This window comes from Oryctolagus cuniculus, chromosome 3, assembly GCF_051225735.1.
Source record: "Oryctolagus cuniculus isolate XC-2025 breed Fujian yellow rabbit chromosome 3, ASM5122573v1, whole genome shotgun sequence".
NCBI classification, from domain to species: domain Eukaryota; kingdom Metazoa; phylum Chordata; class Mammalia; order Lagomorpha; family Leporidae; genus Oryctolagus; species Oryctolagus cuniculus.
The window spans coordinates 109244830-109262507 of record NC_142869.1 but is presented as its reverse complement, the minus strand read 5'-3'; the positions used below and the strand labels follow the sequence as shown (position 1 = coordinate 109262507).

At 49.9% G+C, this 17678-nt stretch overlaps 1 protein-coding gene across 12 annotated transcripts in view; it reads left to right on the top strand.

The window, feature by feature from the left end:
* MGAT5 (alpha-1,6-mannosylglycoprotein 6-beta-N-acetylglucosaminyltransferase) overlaps positions 1–17678 on the top strand; it is a 379218-nt gene that overhangs the window by 123127 nt on the left and 238413 nt on the right. For 6 of the 12 annotated variants that reach the window (XM_051849614.3, XM_089329303.1, XM_089329299.1 and 3 more), the window contains exon 2: positions 15949–16328. In XM_051849614.3, coding sequence (XP_051705574.1) covers positions 16088–16328 — 241 coding nt within the window. In that variant the 5' untranslated portion in view covers positions 15949–16087. Of the gene's footprint in view, positions 1–15945; positions 16329–17678 lie in introns of all 12 variants that reach the window. The other 6 variants (XM_051849612.3, XM_089329298.1, XM_089329296.1 and 3 more) reach the window with 1 other exon arrangement.

Below are 17678 nucleotides of genomic sequence, written 5' to 3'. Positions count from 1 at the left end.
TGAGTGTGTGGCTAGCGGCCCTGGCTGTGCCTTCCCTGTCCTACCAGAATGCCATTCCTCCCTTGCACCTCACCCTTGTAATGCCTCATTTGTCACTGTCACTTACCAGCTTAGCTGTATGCACTATTTTTTTTTTCTAGAAATACTCAGATGTCTGCATTCCCTTGTATTCATGAGTGGTGAGATGTCATGGCTGTGAGACTCAGTTGGGTCTGTCCCCAGGCAGGCCTGAGATGCATAGGCCATTTCTCCTGATGCCAAGTGCACCCCCCCCCCCAACTTCTGTCTTTTGCTGCTCCATGTCTCTTGGGCTTTCTTGACAGTTACTTTCTGGTGCTGTCACCTTTATCAGGACTCCCCACCCCCCCCCCCCCCCCATTCTTAAATTCCTAATCGGATTACTCCTGGAACAGAATGACAGATTACCAGGGGAAACCAGATAAGCAGGCTGTTAAATCAATACCCTTGATCTATGCTCAGCGCTAAGTAAACAGTCTGGGGGCTCTTAAGGGAAGTTGGATCCTACTGAGCTCCCTTCTGTCACCCTCTCCTGGTGCAAAGAGAGCCCCAGGATGACTGAGGGTCACCTATCTTAGGGTCAGCTGATGGTGACCTTAATTCTATCTGATCCCCTAACAATTCCCCTTTGTCAGGCTGCTGAGCCTCCTCATTGTTGCTATGACAGAGTATCTGGAACTGGGTAACTTACCCAGGAGAGGTTTATTTAGTTCAGGGTTCTCAGGCAGGTGTATCTGTGCTGTGGGTTATAGATCATATTCTGTGGCAGGGCCTTGGGCCAGAGAGGCAAGTAGAATCTCTGGGAAGGGACGGGGGAGACCAAGGAGACCTGCCGGCTTATAGCAACCTGCTTTCTCCAGAACTAATCCCTCCCCGTGAGAACTAACCCAGTCTCTCCAGGGGGACAAGAGTCCATTCGCAAGGGCAGTGCTTTCGTGACCCCACCTCTCTCTACCTCCCCATTGGCCAGTTTCAACAGGAGCTTTGCTAGGAATAAACCTGCCTCTGAAACATGGCTCTGTGGGTTCATTCTGAGTGACTGTGGTGTCTCTAGAAGCATTTCTGTTTCTGATGGTCATTAAATAAAATGCATATTTACCAGTATGAACCCCGTCTTCCTTTCAGATGGAAGAGTTTGAAAGTCAACCAATGTTTACCAAAAACTTGGGTCAGGCAGTTAGTGGCAGTTGAGAAAGTGTTCTGCTGTAGCTACCCGTGAGGTTTTTGATTGTCATGTGTTAGGTTATAATAAAAAAATTATATCCACAGTGGATTGTTGGCCAAAGACATGGTGCATTAGAAAAAGTTAGGTCAAAATATAAGTTGTCGAGGATTAGACTGAAAATTCTGCCAGCATCCTTCCAAGTTATCCATTATTGAACTAAAACTTGTATTTATTGAATCAATATTCTTTTGGCATTTCTTATGGTATTTTAAAATATCGATATTTAGAAAGGGAAAATATTATGACTGTTATAGTCATTTTGTCTTTCAATTTATGAAGATTAAAGATTCCTACACCTGCAGTGTGTTATTTGTAGAGAAAGTGCTTTCAAATAACTGCCGGAAACCACCTGTCTTATCCTGATGCTTAGAAACAAAACAGAAAAAAAAAAAATACAAAAATATGCCCAGGAGCATTTGGAGTTACCAGTTAATCGCACCCTGTCTGCCTTCTGGGTTCTGGATGAGGGGAAGCCCAAGCAGCTAGATGAAGATTAAAACACAGTGCCAGTTGTGTCAGGGATGCACGGGTGGAAGATGGGGCTTGGGTGTGGGGCTTCCAGCTGTGCCACAGGTAGAACCCACACTCGCACAGGTGGTGGCCGGGCAGCCAGAGATGGGCTCTTCAGGGGTTACGGACACTGTCCACTTACCTGGTGGGAGCAGGAGCAGAGTATGTGTCCCCCTAGTCTCTCCCCAGACTGAGCTCCTGTCCCTGTGAGCCCAACGACAGGGCTGTGGGCACGGCAGTGGAGGGGCAGACCCAGGCCCCCTCTCTGATTTCCTCCTGGGAAATGGAGCACATGTCCTGTTGGAATCATGTCCAGGGGAAGTAAGGCCTTCTCCCTTTATAAACCACTTGATTTGTTTTACAATCCAGATCTGAGAAAGCCAAACACTGGGCATTTTCTTGTCTTGTTTCAGTGCTGGAGCCAGTGATTAGTTCGTTGTCTGGCTTTGAATATGCATTTAGTCTGCACATCAAATGCCTACTAATAAGGATGTGAATTTGAAATTGATTGTATTGACGAGTCATGCTTTTTCTAACCTAATTAAATGCTACGTGTTACAGGTTAAATGCGCAAAAGGTAATTTGTCATTAGTCATTTTGAACATTAGCAAAGATGGTCTTGTAATGAAGTAGACTCCCTAAGCTTTACTATCTGACTTTCCAAATGAATTATAATTTTACTTAAATATCCTGTATTTATTAAATGACTTGAAAAATTAAGACATGAATAAAGTTGCTGAGGTGTGGGTGTGGGAGACAGAGAAATCGCTGTTATCATTGAAAGAGCTCATTGGTTACAAAAGATTGGACAAAGCTCACCCTGAACAATGGATGGATTGTGTATCCTTTAAGTCATCTTTCAAATATAGTTCCTTCAGCACAGTGTTGAAAGGCTGTCCATGGCCATGAAGTCACTCTGATGTGCCCTGGAAAATCCTGGACCTAGAGCCATTTGCAGAGACTTTTAACTATTAGTTGACAGCTCCTACTGCAACATGAAGGCATCTAATTGAGGATGCTTGGTTGAAGACTGCTCCACTTTGAAGTTAACTGGGAAAGTATTTGCGATTGGTAAGCAGGTGGTCTAAAGTGAACACTTCAGCAATTATGAAACAGCAATAGAAACTCTGTCACCCCTCAGTCACAAGCCAGAAGCCACCGACCCAAGTTATAGCTTCAATTTTAGCCTAGTGAATCGTAACCCTTTCTTAGTGTCAGCGACCAGAGAGGAAAGCCCGTGGTTCCATGGGCACTCCTGGGTTCCTGATGATAAAACTGTGCCATCTAGTAGTATCCACATCCTACTGTCGTGGATCCAGTGTTTCAGAGGCACCACTGACTCACTACGTCCTGTGTACGTGATGAAAAGTAGGGGAATTACGCTCTCCATGTCCTCCCACATCCCCAGTGGAAGTTAGCGTCTGAGCCGCCTCAGCTCTTGAGCTCCAGGATGAGATCCAGGGTGGTGCTTCTCATACTGAAATGTGTAAATAGCCTGGCCATCTTGTTCCCATCCCCAGTTCTCATTCTGTTGCCCTGGTATAGAACCTGGGAGCTCACAGGTCACCCGCCAGGGTTTACACAGCCTGGTTGTGGAGTTGCTGGGTATTAGAAGCACTGGTGGCATTGAGGCCATGATGTTAGCCTCTGCTCATCTCTCATCTTGGGAGCCAAATGCCCAGGAGAGGCTAGTGAAAACTGTCATCGCCCAGCCTTATTCTTAGCAACCTCTTCCAGGCTGACCTCATGGGGCCGTGGCGTGGACTAGTTCTTCCTGAAAAGCTGGCCGCTTGGGTAGGACACTGGCCTGAGAAGACAGCATATGATTCCTGATGGAGGAAAACAGCCACCTTTCAGATGGGTTATGTGATGAGCCAGTGCACCTGCCACCTCGCTGGGCGGCAGAGAATTTGTCTCCGGAGATACTCAGAGGGGTCACCTTTTGGGTCCCGTTAGATAGGACCCATAGGATTGATACAAGGGGCACCTTCTAGTAGTTGTTGTGCCTGATCATGTGTGAAAATGATCTCTGCAGCTTAAAATAGCTCTGTTGGGCCATTCTTCATATGAAGTAGAGGAGAGCCTCTGGGGGTGGGAGCTGGACACCTGTTTGGAAAAAGCTGCCCAGGTGACTGTTGAGAGGCCCTGGGTTGGACAGTCCTGAGCGCTGGAGGCAGCAGGATTTCCTGAGTCCCTCCATTGTGACTTGTGGCTAATTCATCATCTGTGGGGTAGAGGGGCTTGTGATCAGGCAGCAGTCAGCTGACTAACACGCTGGCAGTGTTGGGGGAGAGTTGACTTCGGCTTGTGAATCAGGGTGCAAGTGCACTTACCAACCAGCATCTGACCACCGAGTGTTGCCCAAGGACAACTCAGACCTGGGTTATCTATGACACATATCTGCCAAAGCTTGGGGTAGTGGGCACCCCATGGATTGATGGCATCATTATTTGCAAAGCAGTGAGAAGTTGCCGATCGGGTTTAACTATGGTAAGCCTTTAGTGGGTCACATCAAATTCTGCACACATGTGCGCATCTCCTTGCTCATTAGCTAGTTTGTGCAATAGTTGACCCCGCCGGTCTTTATCATATCTAGGTTTGGGAGGGCTGTCTGACCTCTGTGGACCCTGCATCCAGAACACTCAGTGTGTCGCTCAGCACCCAGCCCTGGGGCCGTGGGCTGAGACTGCTTGGGTCAGAGGGCTCAGGGGCACTTGCTGAATAAGGAGCTTTATCTTGGGAGCATTGCGCTGTGTGTTTGAAATAATTTTCGTGATTTCATTTGACTGGTTCTCCTCATTGCTGTGGCCATTTGGGGCCTGCTGTCATTTACAGTGCTTTCTAGATGTGGCGGGTCGCCAGGAGTCTGATCCTGGAGGAAATGGTGTATGTTAACGCTTGCCATGGCATTCCCTTGTGGCTTTACTGTTCTTTGAGTGGGCGAGAATCTTCTGTGTGTTTGGATTCCACATCCTGGAGACACACCCTGTGATCCCTCCCAGACTGTTCTTTATTCTTAGTCATTTCAGCCTCTCCTAAGCCAGAAGCCAGATGAGAACCCTGATTTTTTTTTTCCTAAGATTGATTGTATTTTTTTATTTGATAGGCAGATTGACAGATCTTCCATCTGCCGGTTCACCTCCCAGATGGCTGCAACAGCCAAGGCTGGGCTGGGCCAGGCCAGACTGAAACTAGGAACCAATAACTACATCCTAGTGTGCCACATGAGTTGCAGGGGTCCAAGTGCCTGAGCAGTCTTCCACTGCCTTCCCAGGTGCATTAGCTTGGAAGCACACACATGGCATGCTGGCATCCCAAGTGGTGGCTTAACCAGCAGGATCACAATGCTGGTCCTTTTTTTTCCCCTTAAAGATTGCCTGGGACTGGCACTGTGGCACAGTGAGCTATGCTACCACCTTCAACACTGGCATCCCATATTGGAGTGCCAGTGTGAGACCTGGCTCTTCTGTTTCTGATCCAGCTCCCTGCTAATGTGCCTGGGAAAGCAGCAGAAGATGGCTTCAGTGCTTGGGCCCCAGATGGAGTTCCTGGCTCCTGGCTTGGCCTGGAGCAGCCCTGGCTGGCTGTTGTAGCCATCCGGGGAGTAAGCCAGCAGACAGAGAATCAGTTCGTCCTCTCTCTCTGATTCTGCCCTTCAAATAAACAACAACAACAAAAATTCTTAGAGACAAAGCAACATGTACATTTGGTCTTCTCTCTGCCTTCCCTGTTGATTATGCACTAGGGGATTCGTATAGCTGAGTCTCATTGCAACATTGGCATTAGTATGGGCACAGCTGAGGCTTCGTGGTGCTGAAGGGTGTGGAAGAAGAGGATATTAAGTGTCAGTCAGCCTGGGACTGAGTCAGGGATGGGCGCTCTCTTGTTTCTGGGACCTCCATAGCCCCCACTGTTCTTCTGGGCTAGTGATGAAGTCCCGCCTCCCACTCGGGCTTTTCTCCCACTCTGTGCTGAGGTGTGAGTGTGCTGTTCTGAGCATCTTAGTATGTTAATAAGATCCTGCTATTTGTCTCCCCATCAGGGTGGTTTATTTTCCTTGGAACATTTGGCAATGTGGGGAGCTATTTTTGTTAAATATTATTGATGATTCAAAATGTGTTTTAAGAGACATAAAGAGATAAGAGATGATCCACTTGCTGGTTCACTCCCCGTATGCCTGCAACAGCTGGTGCTGGGCTAGGAGAAAGATAGGAGCCCAGAACTCCATCTAAATCTCCCACATGGATGGCAGGGGCCCAGGTTCCTGGAGCTATCACCCACTGCCTCCCAGGATGTGCATGGCAGGAAGCTGGAGTGGTGGAGCCACAGCTTGACACAGATCCAAGCACTCTGGGTTTGCACAGTAAGCACTGTGCCAGGTGCCCATCCCAAGGAGATGTTTTTTGTTGTCCCAGTTCCATAGCCGTGGAGGGTTGTCAAGGTATTTAGTGGCTTGGGGTGCTGGCAGGCATCTAACAGTGTGTGCAGGACCACCCTCCAAAACAGGGAGCAGTTACGCTGGGAGGGAGGAGCCCCTGGATCGTAGGGATTTATTTCCTTTTTTGGGCACCATGCTTTTTGTTCTGGCTTCAGTAGATTTTTCAGAATTCTCAAGGTTGCTGTGGTGTCATTTTTTTGCCAATGGGAAGTTCTGTCCGCTGTGAAAAAACTATGGACTTGTTGAATGCACCTGCTCACAGACACAGGGAGAGCTTATGGGATCCAGCAATGGCCCTTTCTGCTCCCTCCTGTGTACTCTATCCCTTTAGCCCACCTCCCAGTAACGTTCGCTACCAAGACTAGGTCTGGATGAAATCTGCCCAGGTTTTTATAACTGCTCTCCCTTCCCTCTGCGCCCTCTAGTGGAAACCGCTGCATGTGACACGCAGAGGCCAGGAGGGATGGGAGTGGGGCAGGTTGGGATTCCAGGGATCAGGAAGGCGTGCAAGTTCAGGACTGAGATTCCTCAGCTCCGTTGCAGAGTTTGGAAATGTATTTTGCTGTTGATACCAGGTAGGGGACCGTGAACACCCACTCGGTGGACAGTGTCACTGCAAGGCAAATGTTCCCCACAAGTGGGTGGGATGGGCGTTTTCCTCTCCTTGCAGAATGCCTGAAACAGGACTGTCTGGCTTTGATCCCACGTTTGGGCTGTTTGAAACCCAGACACTCAAGCAGCCTCATACCCAAGGTGTGTTGTTCTACCTAGTGTCTTGTTACTGGCTTGTTAGTGACTAAAATTAAGACTAGTTGAGCAAGTTTTAAAGGGCGCTGTTTTCACTTAGCGATTTCCCTGTTTCACTTTATGACTTTTTTTTTCTTTAATAAAGTAAAAGATCTGTGCACCTGTTCCTGTGTGCCTCTGAGCTCTGTGCTATCCACAACTGGAAGTGAGTGCAGCCGTGGTCACAGCTGTCCGGGATTCACTCGCGAGACTCAGGGCAGCTGCTGCGTGGGCCCTGTGATGAGGGCACAGCACAGGCTGTGGACCTGTGTGTGTTTGGACCATCCAGGGCAGTGGTCCACCTCAGGGCGTTGTCCCAGGAATGTGCCCTTGTGGAGGAAGAAGCTGCTTTGCTTGATCCTCCCTTTTTCAAACAACAGAAGACACTCAAGCTTAGAGCTGGAATCTTCCATCCCTAACTCCCCTCCCACTCCATCTGCGTTCCTTACACCAACCATTCTGTAAGGGTGTATTCGCTTCCCCGTCATCTGTGATTCTTCCAACCCCTTTAGATTGTTGGGACATGGCGTTGGACCCACAGCTCCTTAATATCACCAGGCTGTGGCGCCTAGTTTGTGTTTCCTTTCCAGAGCTGTCTTCCCCTCTCAGTTTCTGCAGGTGGCTGGGGGACTCGGCTTGGTTTGGGCGAGACCACGTAGTCTTAGGAGGCAGGCCTTGGACACTGGCTTGATGCAGTCAAATCAGAAAGCACTTGGTTTTGTGGACCTTATCGTCCCCAGTTGATGGAGAGTCTGCTCTTGGTTATAATTTATTTTCTAAATAAAATCAAAAGTAGACTTGTACCTGCATGGATACATTTTATACAGTTCTGTCTGCTTTAAAGGTGAGTCACAAGGCTTGCAAGCTGCTATGGTCAGAGCAAAATTGGAAGTTTGCTGAGTGACTGGGTTGGCACCCTGCTGATGACTGTATCACATTTTGATTCATCTAATTGTGGTGGAGAATGGCTGCTACTTTAAACACACTTTGCCAATGGCTAGTATTTGTTTTTAACATTGATACAAAGGCTGGAAAGAGAAGTAGTAGACACTGTTGCAAAGAATAATCCTTAATATCTAAGCATGTTAGTTACTTTCAATAGGGAAGTCAGGTGAGAAGCTTTGAAACTTAGGAAGTATGATCACCTCGCCCTAGCATTTAATTAGGGTGCTGTTCTTTGTCATATGTATGGAAATGTGGGACTGACAGTAAAACCTGAGCAAACAAAGCTGTTAAGCTCAGCATCGATTTGCTGCCTGGTAACGTAGAAACCTGAAATAGAAACTCCACGGCAGAAGTAGCCAGAGCAGCTTTGTTCTAAGTCCGTATAGTAGAAATCGCTGTGTACCAGTGCACTGTTGGTCTCCAGTGTCTTTGAATTTGGCATGAAAAAACTGTTTTTAAACACCTCAGAGAAAGAACATATTTTAAGCAAAGAGAAACAAAATTAGAATGAAACATTTGTAGAACCTCTGGGACATCTCTGGGAACCTTTGAAAACCTCGAGAACATGTAACTCCAATCTGTTACTCCTACTCAACCAGCTCTAACAATGTTCTGTGGTGCTAGAACTTTCTTTGTGTTACACGTACAGCAACTGAGATAGGTGGTCTTCTCCGGGATCATAAAGTATCAATGGGTAGACACAAGTTGGAGAGCAAAGATTGCCAGGCTTTCAGTGCCAGGTTCTTTGAGCTCTTCATCCCCTGGGTTAGCATTTTGTTCCTACAGTTAAAATCCCTGAGAGAAGCTACTAATGAAGGAAGAAGGTTTATTTTAGCTCAGGGTTTTGGAGGATCACAATCCAAGATCGGGTGGCCCCACTGGCCTGGCGTCTGATGAGGGTAGAAGCTGGCAGGGGTAGAGCTTGTGCAAGGAACAGTTATGTGGTGAGCTGGCAAGGAGACACAGCAGACATGGGGAGAAACGCAACTGTCCACCCTCCATGTGGTAAGTCAATGAGGATTTGATCCTTGTGGCGGGAACCTCAGCAACCTAATCCAATCTACTCAGTTTCCAAAGGCCCCCTTCTGTGGGGAGCAGCCCGGACTAGACTGAGTTACTGGAATTAAGACTTATTCTATGCATCTGCTCTCCCACAATATGGCGCTGGGAGAGAAGTAAACAGCTTCCGCACAGCTGCCTCCAGTTCAACCAATAAACTGTAGGACTTGCTCCTGATTGGAGAGCAGCATACTCGGCGTGTGGGCAGCCGAGTTAGGATTGGCGGAGGAGGACTATAAAGGAGGAGAGAGACGGCATGCACCGGGGAACATCTAAGGGGAACATCTAGCTGAAGGAACACCTGTGCAGCCCCCCAGAGAGCCGGCCGGCCGGCGGTGTGCCGCTCCCCTGCGGAAGTGGGGAATGTGGCCAGGGGGAACTGCCCTTCCACGGAGGTGGAAGGGATAGTAGCCAACCCGGGAAGAACCAGCAGCAAACCCGGGGAGGGCCGAGCAGACGAAAGAACAGCGCAGGGTTCTGTGTCGTTCCTCCATGAAGAGGGGGAGCGACACCCTTCAAATACCCTAGGTGGGTTAAGTTCCCCCTAATCCTTTAACATAAGCCTGTGATGAGCAAGCCTGTAACACATGGGCCTTCATGGGATACCCAAGCTGTTCAAACCATAGCACCCTCTTTCTGGTGCCCCTGTTGGCATAATGGTGATGAAACAAGAGGCCTTCAAGGAAGGCTCCCCTGTGAGTTTCCCTCTTGTCTGGGGCATCTTATTGTTCTCGGGGTATCCCTTCCCTTTCTAAAAAGCTATTTCTGGATTTAAAAAAAAATTTCCAATTTGTTTTTTGAAAACAAATGTTTGAGAGGTAGAGAGGCAGAAAGAGCAATAGCTTGACTGACAGAGAGCTCCTTTCTGCTGGTTTACTCCCCAGGTGCCCACAACAACTGGGGCTGGGCCAGGCCAAAGCTGGGAGAATTCAGTCCTGGTCTCTCATGTGGGCGACAGGGATCCAGCTACTTGGGCCGTCACCTGCTGCCTCCTAGGGAACACATTAGCAGAAAACTAGAATTGGAAAAGCATCCGGGACTCAAACCCAGGCACCCTGACTTTGACTTGGGCGTTTTAAGTGGTATGTTAGCCACTAGGCCAAGTGCTCACCCCCTGGGTCATTTTCCCATTTTCTTTTAATACTTGTCTACCACGAGGCTGCATTAGTTTAATCTCATCTGTTCCAGGAAACAGTGGCTTCTCACCGCCACGGGACAGATGTTGGGGTGAAGTCTTCCAGAGAGTAAGGTGCAAATGCAGCCCGGAGTACCTGGGTCCTGCGGGGTCATGGGAGAAAGCAATGTTGGAGGTGCTTGCTCTTCTGGGTGTCGTCACCTCCTTTCTACCTTCCTGTCCTTCTAGTTAGTGAACACTTAGTGAGCCCGTGCCGAGTCAGGGTTGGCCGTTGCTGTCAGTGCTTGTCTTGGGGACCTCACAGGCCCCGCGGGAGAGCTGAGCCGGGTGATGCTATAATGCAGCAGGTTGGAAGTTCCTCCGTGGGAGTGGGAGCTCTCCTCAGTGCGGGGTGGGGTGGGGTGGGGTGGGGCATGCGAGTCTTTGTGCAGGGCGCAGGCTGCGTTGTGAGGCTGGAGAAGAGGGGGGATTTCCCACAGGGGCAGGTGAGGGCTCACTGAGGGCTCCTTGGGCGCTCCTGCTCAGGGTGGGAAGGTGAAATAGGCCCTGGCAGCCGCTGTCGAAAGACAGAATGCAGTAATCCGGGTGGTACAGGGTGCGGACCGAAGTGAGAGCAGCGTGGTCATTGTCCTGTGGGGTGGGTAGCAAAGGCCGGGTCTCTGCAGTTGGGGCTGGAATTGTTTCTGAAGGGGTGAGAGTCTCCACCATCTTTCAGCCTTTGAAGCAGCGGTTCCTGGGGGAGGACAGGGCCTCTGAGGACGATCTATTGGCACCTGCAGGCATTGCTTCAGCCATGTGGCTCCCAGTCCCTGGGAACTTGGCTGTTTTTCAAAGGGTTCTTCTGTGGTTTGCGAACAGGAATCCACCAGACACAGCAGGCCAGCAGGCATCTGGACGGAGGTGGATCTGAAAGTTAGGAGAGTGGCCATGTCAGGAGCCCTGGAGGCAAACACTTGTGATCTCCCTCTGTCGCCCGGCCCCTGACCAGCCTCGTGCTGGCTGTAGCCTGGTGCTGGCTGTGCCGTCAGGGGCAGAGGGAAAGAGGCTCATCTGCCTGATCCAAGGAGAATTCCGCCACCACCGCCTCCCTCCAACTTCCAGGGTGGCCTTGCTTTCTTCCTTTGTGGACAAAGTTTGAGTGATATCCAGTTTACACGTTGTACCGTTCTCCCATTTCAGGTGTAGAACTCGGTGGCTTTCAGTACATCTACAGAATTGTGCCTATATCACCATCATCAATTTTGGAACATTTTCGTTACCCCCAAAAGAAACCCTGAGCGCCTTAGCTGCCACCTCCAAAGTCCCCTCTTCCCCTCCCAGCCCAGAGCTGAGCAGCCACCAGGGTACTTCCTCTCGCTGCAGCTTTGCCTGCCTTCCAGGTTGTGTACGAACAGAATCATGCGGTAGGTGGTCTTGCATGAATGCCTTTATTTCACTTGGCATAGTGTTCTCTAGGGGCATCCGTGGGGTCGCGTAATCGCTCTTTGTCCTTGTTTATTGCCAAATGATATTACATCAAGTGCCTTTACCAGTTTGGCTTATTTATTCAGCCCTTGATGGGCATTTGGGTGGTTTCACTTTGGTCTCTCCTGAGGGATGCTACTGTGAAGTCTGGTGCACGTTTTTATGTGGATGTTACATTGTAATTCTCTTGGGACAATTCTTGCAAGCAGCATCGCTTGAGTTATGGAACTATTTGCAAGATTGTTTTTGGATCATGGCTATGCCAGTTTACATTCCCATCAAGATTTGCTATTATCTGTGTTTTTGGATTCTAACTATCCTAATGGATATAAAGTGGTATCTCATTGTGGTGCTCATTTGCATGTCCCTTAATGACTACTGATGTTGACTGTCATGTGCTTTTCTTTTTTTTTTTTAAAGTAGGAGAACTGGACATTTCCTTGCCCAAGATCTTTGACTATGCTTGGGAAGATGAAAACCAGATTTTACTATGTTGAGGAGTAGGTGGAAAATAAGAAGTGAATGCTTTTGTATTAAGTAAGGAGTAGTGAGCACACCTGTTGAGGCAGTTAAAATTCTAAGCATTTGGAAGCCATTGTAGTCCATAAGCTGTACTTTGGAAATTTATATTTATTAAATAAAAGTTTTAAAAAAAAGAAACCATTCCCAAAAAAAAAAAAGATTCTAAGCAGACTCGGTGCCCTTCTGGAGTTGGATTGATGAGATGATGGCTCTGGGCTGCTCTCCTGACTCTGGCTGCCACCAAGGACTTCTGAGATGCACTCTCAAGTCCCTTTTGTGTCCACTGGGTCCATTGGCTGGAGGACTCAGCTGGTAGATGGTTCGGAGGCAGGCAGATGCTTAGTGTAAATAGCTTCCTTTGATTCCCTGTCGGCCAGGGACCTCTCTGTTAATTTCCTGACCATTCCCGGTGACCCCCATTAAGCCCTTTCACGGCACCAAGGCACTCTGTGAGGTCGACTGTCCTGTGTCCTCCTCGTGAGCTCTTCTGGCTGCGGGAGGTGGGGGCGTCTCCTCAGTACGGTTGATCGAGCCAGTGGAGCGTGGCTTCCTGTCTGGAAGTTGACAGAGGATTCCTGCCAGTGACTGGGATCCGGTCAGAACATAGAGACAGAAAATCAGCCGAAGACTCTGTCTTGGTGTAGCACCTCGCTTAGTCAGTCTGGGAAAATCCCTTCAGGCCTGAGGTGAAATTGAGTACAGTGTTATCGAAAAGGAAGTACAACCACAACCTGAGGAAGTGGGCACAGCACCCAGTTTCAGGGACGGCCTGCAGGGTTGGAAACTGCCCCTGGCCGTGATTCAGTCTCGGGGCCAAGTGGCAGCAGGCGTTGGGTCTGCACTTGCAGAATGCATGGAGGAAAGAACAGGGAAGGTGCAGTAGAGGGGCCGCATACAGTGCTGCAGTGCCCCCGTGACAAGCTCACCTAACTGGTGGTTTGCTGTGCCCCTGGTCATGGTCTTTCTCCAAGGTCCGCGCAGACTCCTGACTTGAGATGGCGTGGCTTTATGACGGGGCAAAAGTGAGCTCATGCAACCATGCTGTTTCAAGTTTGAATAAAGTATCCTATATACTACATGAGATATTCAACACTTGATTATAAAATAGCTGTGTTAGGTGTTTCTGCCCAACTATAGGCCAGCCTTGCTATGTGAGCACGTTGAAGGCAGGCTGGACTAAGCTACAATATTTGGTAGATTGGATGTGTTAAATGTATTCCATTTTTGACTTAGGATGTTTTCAACAGGCAGTGGCTTTATTGATGTATACTCCTTTTTTTTTTTTTTTTTTTTTTGACAGGCAGAGTAGAGTGGATAGTGAGAGAGACAGAGAGAAAGGTCTTCCTTTTGCCATTGGTTCACCCTCCAATGGCCGCCATGGCTAGTGCGCTGTGGCCAGTGCACCACGCTGATCCGAAGCCAGGAGCCAGGTGCTTCTCCTGGTCTCCCATGGGGTGCAGGGCCCAAGCAGTTGGGCCATCCTCCACTGCCTTCCCGGGCCATAGCAGAGAGCTGGCCTGGAAGAGGGGCAACTGGGACAGAATCCGGCGCCCCGACAAGGACTAGAACCCTGGGTGCCAGCGCTGCTACAAGGACTAGAACCCTGGGTGCCAGCGCTGCTAGGTGGAGGATTAGCCTATTGAGCCGTGGCGCCGGCTTGTACTCCTATAATAAGAAGCATCTGTGTGTGTGTGTGTGTGTGTGTGTCTGTCCCTTACAGGCTGTCATGGAGTTCCGCATAGAAGCTGATAAATAGTCCAAGGTGGACACGTGCCTTTAGACTTGGGGCCAGGAAGAGTATATTGTAATTGGTGCTGTGGGGAGGGAGGTCTGAAGTGCAGGGACTGGAGCTGGGGTTTGGAGAACAGGCAGGCTGTGGATTGTCAGTGTAATCCAGAGAGCATGGGCAGCCCAGTGGGAGAGCCACTTTAGGAAGGATGTGCAAGGTGTATGGTGGTGAGGCGCACAGCAGGGCCATGGCATCTGACTGGACAGGAGCACCTGTACTGTAAGAGCTGTAAGTACTACAGGATGGAGACTGAGGCTCATCCTGTGGCCATTATAGTGGTGTTGCCTGGGGTCAGAAATATATACACCTCAAATCCAGCCTCCTGGACACTTGACCATCCGAATCACCTAGAAGGCTTAGAAGCACTGGCTGCTGGGCCTCATTCCCCAGAGTTGCTGATGCAGTGGGTCTGGGGTGGGGCCTGAGAATTTGCATTTCTCACCAGGGGCGGAGTTAGGACCCATACTTGGAGAATCCATGGAACCCAGCCACTGGGGTTGCATAGTCAGTGTTTGAGGCTGTCTGGGCTGCCCGTGATCTCTGTTGTATATTCTCTGTTGCTTTCCCTACCCCTTCAGGTATGTGTGCAGCATTCCTGGCTGTACAGGGCAGGAGGAATGGTCAGGGGAAGTGGGGTGTGGCTTACTGGCCCTTGGGTGACCCTGGACAATCACGTGGCTGGCTGTCCAGCTGTCCTTTGCCATGTTAATCACCCTGCCCCTTTATTTGCTTATCTCATTGGTTTCTCATAGAAGACATGGTACTAGTGATACAATACTTCTTACCTTGTGGGACCTTGCTGGGGATTCAGTCAACTGAAGCCCAGAAGAGGGTTGATCACAGTGCCTGGGGTCTCCCTAGAAATGACTTACCACTTACCGTTAGTTGTAGTGGAACCACCCAGTACTGATGGCTGTGTTGATAGATGAGGGGAAGACAGCGAGAGGTGGCTAAACAGAGAGCCACCATGTTAGGGTACTGGGTAGCTTCAGAAGAAGAATCCTTAGGCCTGAAATGTACACAGCCCCTCAAAGTCCCTCCTTAGGAGCCCGCTCAACCTCTCCGTTGAGGGGCACTTCGTTCAGCAGCTGGATGGTTCCAGGCAGAGCTCTGGCTCATGGGGCGGAGAGCTCAGCACAGCAGTGACCCACGTGTGTGTAGCTTATGCTGGGACCCCACTTGGTGGGGAGCCCTGAGTGAGGACTTCACGCCAGCTTGCGATGGTATCAGATAGGATCTGGCTGTGTTGGTATTGAAAAGCTGCCTTTCAACTTCACATTTTGCTTCTTGGTGGGAGTAAAAGTGAGAAGCTCAGCAGTGCAGACAGCTGTGTGCTGTGTGTTTCCTATATTGCTGCTTGCACAGTGCGAGTGAGTGAGCAGGGAGCTGCAGCTTGGGCTCCCCATAGCAGGTGCACAAAGACCATCTCTGTCATATCTTCTCAGTGCCGGGGCACCGCGAGAGTCATCCTGTCTCCACACCGAGAATGAAAGCTGGCTGTGCCGAAGGAGGACGGGGACCCCCTCCCCGTTCGCCATCAGCCACCCCAGAGGAGATATGCACTTGCCATACTCACCTCCCCAGCTGCAGACGCTAGTCTTTGCCAGATGCGCGTTAATAATGACTTTGCGAGCTTGAGTTACAGACACAACACGTGTGCTCCGTGCAGATAGGAGACCGCCCTCCACTTGGGTTTTTGCTGACATTTGGTGAAATAGCTGTCCCTGCCCACCCCCCCCCCCACTACACACACATTGCAGAAGTACCTTCCTGATTTGCATGTGGCCCAGACGGGAGCAGCCGCAGTACACCTGTCGGCACGCTCAGACGCTCACTTCCCTTCCCCTCTGTGTTTGCACACGTCTTGTCCTCTGGCCAGATTTCCCCTCTCAGCTTACCCATCCCTAATGACAACATGAGATACTCAACCGGCGAACTGAGCCAGAAGGAAGTTCCCTTTTTATTTAGAGCTGTTTGAGAAAAAAACACGACTTGTGTCTTACTTGGCTGTGTGTGGCCATGACCCCTGGGCTAACTCACCTCTCTCTTTCTAGCAGAATGGAAGTGAGGAAAGGAACTCAGCCGATGCAGGAGCCGGAGTGAGAGCGGCGGACTCGCACGCCCTAGCCCGCACCATGAATTCGTGTCTCCCTTCTACGCGCTAGGAGCCAAGGGCAGGTGAAGCTGTGGAGAGCAATGGCTCTCTTCACTCCGTGGAAGCTGTCCTCACAGAAGCTGGGCTTCTTCCTGGTGACTTTTGGCTTCATTTGGGGTATGATGCTCCTGCATTTTACCATCCAGCAGCGAACACAGCCTGAGAGCAGCTCCATGCTGCGTGAACAGATCCTGGACCTCAGCAAAAGGTACATCAAGGCGCTGGCAGAAGAGAACAGGAACGTGGTGGACGGGCCGTACGCTGGCGTCATGACGGCTTATGGTAAGTGCAGTACCGCCCGGGCCTCTCCAGCGAGTGTGCCTTGACCCCAGAGAGGCCCGCTGAGACTTGGTCTTGTCCTGGAGTGGGTACCCATCCCCACTGCCTGCCTGGGTGCTGAATTGGGAAGTTAACGGAGCGCCCTCTGGGGGCAGCTCTTGTACCAACATGCTTGTTCCCTGGGAGCGGAGAGTCAGTGACCTGAGAGTTTGTGTTGGTGGTTGCAGCTGGAGTCTCCTCCCTCACACTTTCCTGGTTGGAGTGGTCTCATGTGGGCGTGTGCTCAGGGAATGCTGAAAAGTATTCTCATTATCATTCCCTAAACAGCACTTACTGAGGTCTGGCGGAGGTGAGGTGGGGAGGGTGGGGAGGGTGGGGAGGAATGTCTGATGGATGCCAAAGGGCTTCCAGCCACACGAGTGCCTGCGTTCAGCCAGTGCACAGGTCATTGGAGCTTAGGCACTCACTAATAGCTTTCATCTTTGGCTTCTGCCAGTTTACTGCTTTTGCTCTTTCAAATTTGAGAGGCAGAGAGACAAAGAGGGAGAGAGACACATAGTGGTGAAAGAGAGAGCTCTCCCATCTGCTGGTTTACTCCCCAAAGGCCCTCAACAGCCAGGAACTTTGGACCAGGCCAAAGCCAGGAGCTGGGAACACGGTTCAGGTCTCCCACATGGGTGGCAGGGGCCCAACTAGGTGAGCTGTCGCTGCTGCCTTCCAGGCTTTGTTAAAGTTAGCAGGAAGCTGGGTTTGGGAGTAGACCTGGAGCTTGGACTTTGATAACTGGACTGTGGGCATTCTGGGTGGTGACTTAACCATGAGGCCAAAATGCAAGCCTCACATTTTTATGCACACACACGCACACATACATGCATGCACGCACACACATACACAGACACAAAACAGAACTTGGAAGTGCACTTTGGAGTACAACACGTTATGGAAAATCCCAGCCCTCCTGTTATTGGTCCCATGATATCAGGACAGGACTTACTATGTAGGTGGCCGCCTGTAGGTATTGTTCAGTGGCAAAGGCTGGCCATCAAGTGGCGCCTTCCACGGCTTTGGTGTTGGTGGCATAAAATGTCGATGAGAGGCAAGAATGGGGTCAGGTGAGGTGGAGAAAGATCAGTGTGTGGCTTAGTGACCCACTTGGGAACAGGCCCTGAGGGATGCAGTGTTCAGTGATGATTCGAGGAGACGTGTAGCAGCTGTGGGTTCAGTTCTATGCAACTTGAATTCAAACATGGGAAATCGTATCCAGTTATAAACAAATTTTCTTTTCAAGAGGCTCCAGGAACTTTTATTGTTTGTTTTATGTGAGGGTACTACAAAAAGTTCATAGAAGATGAC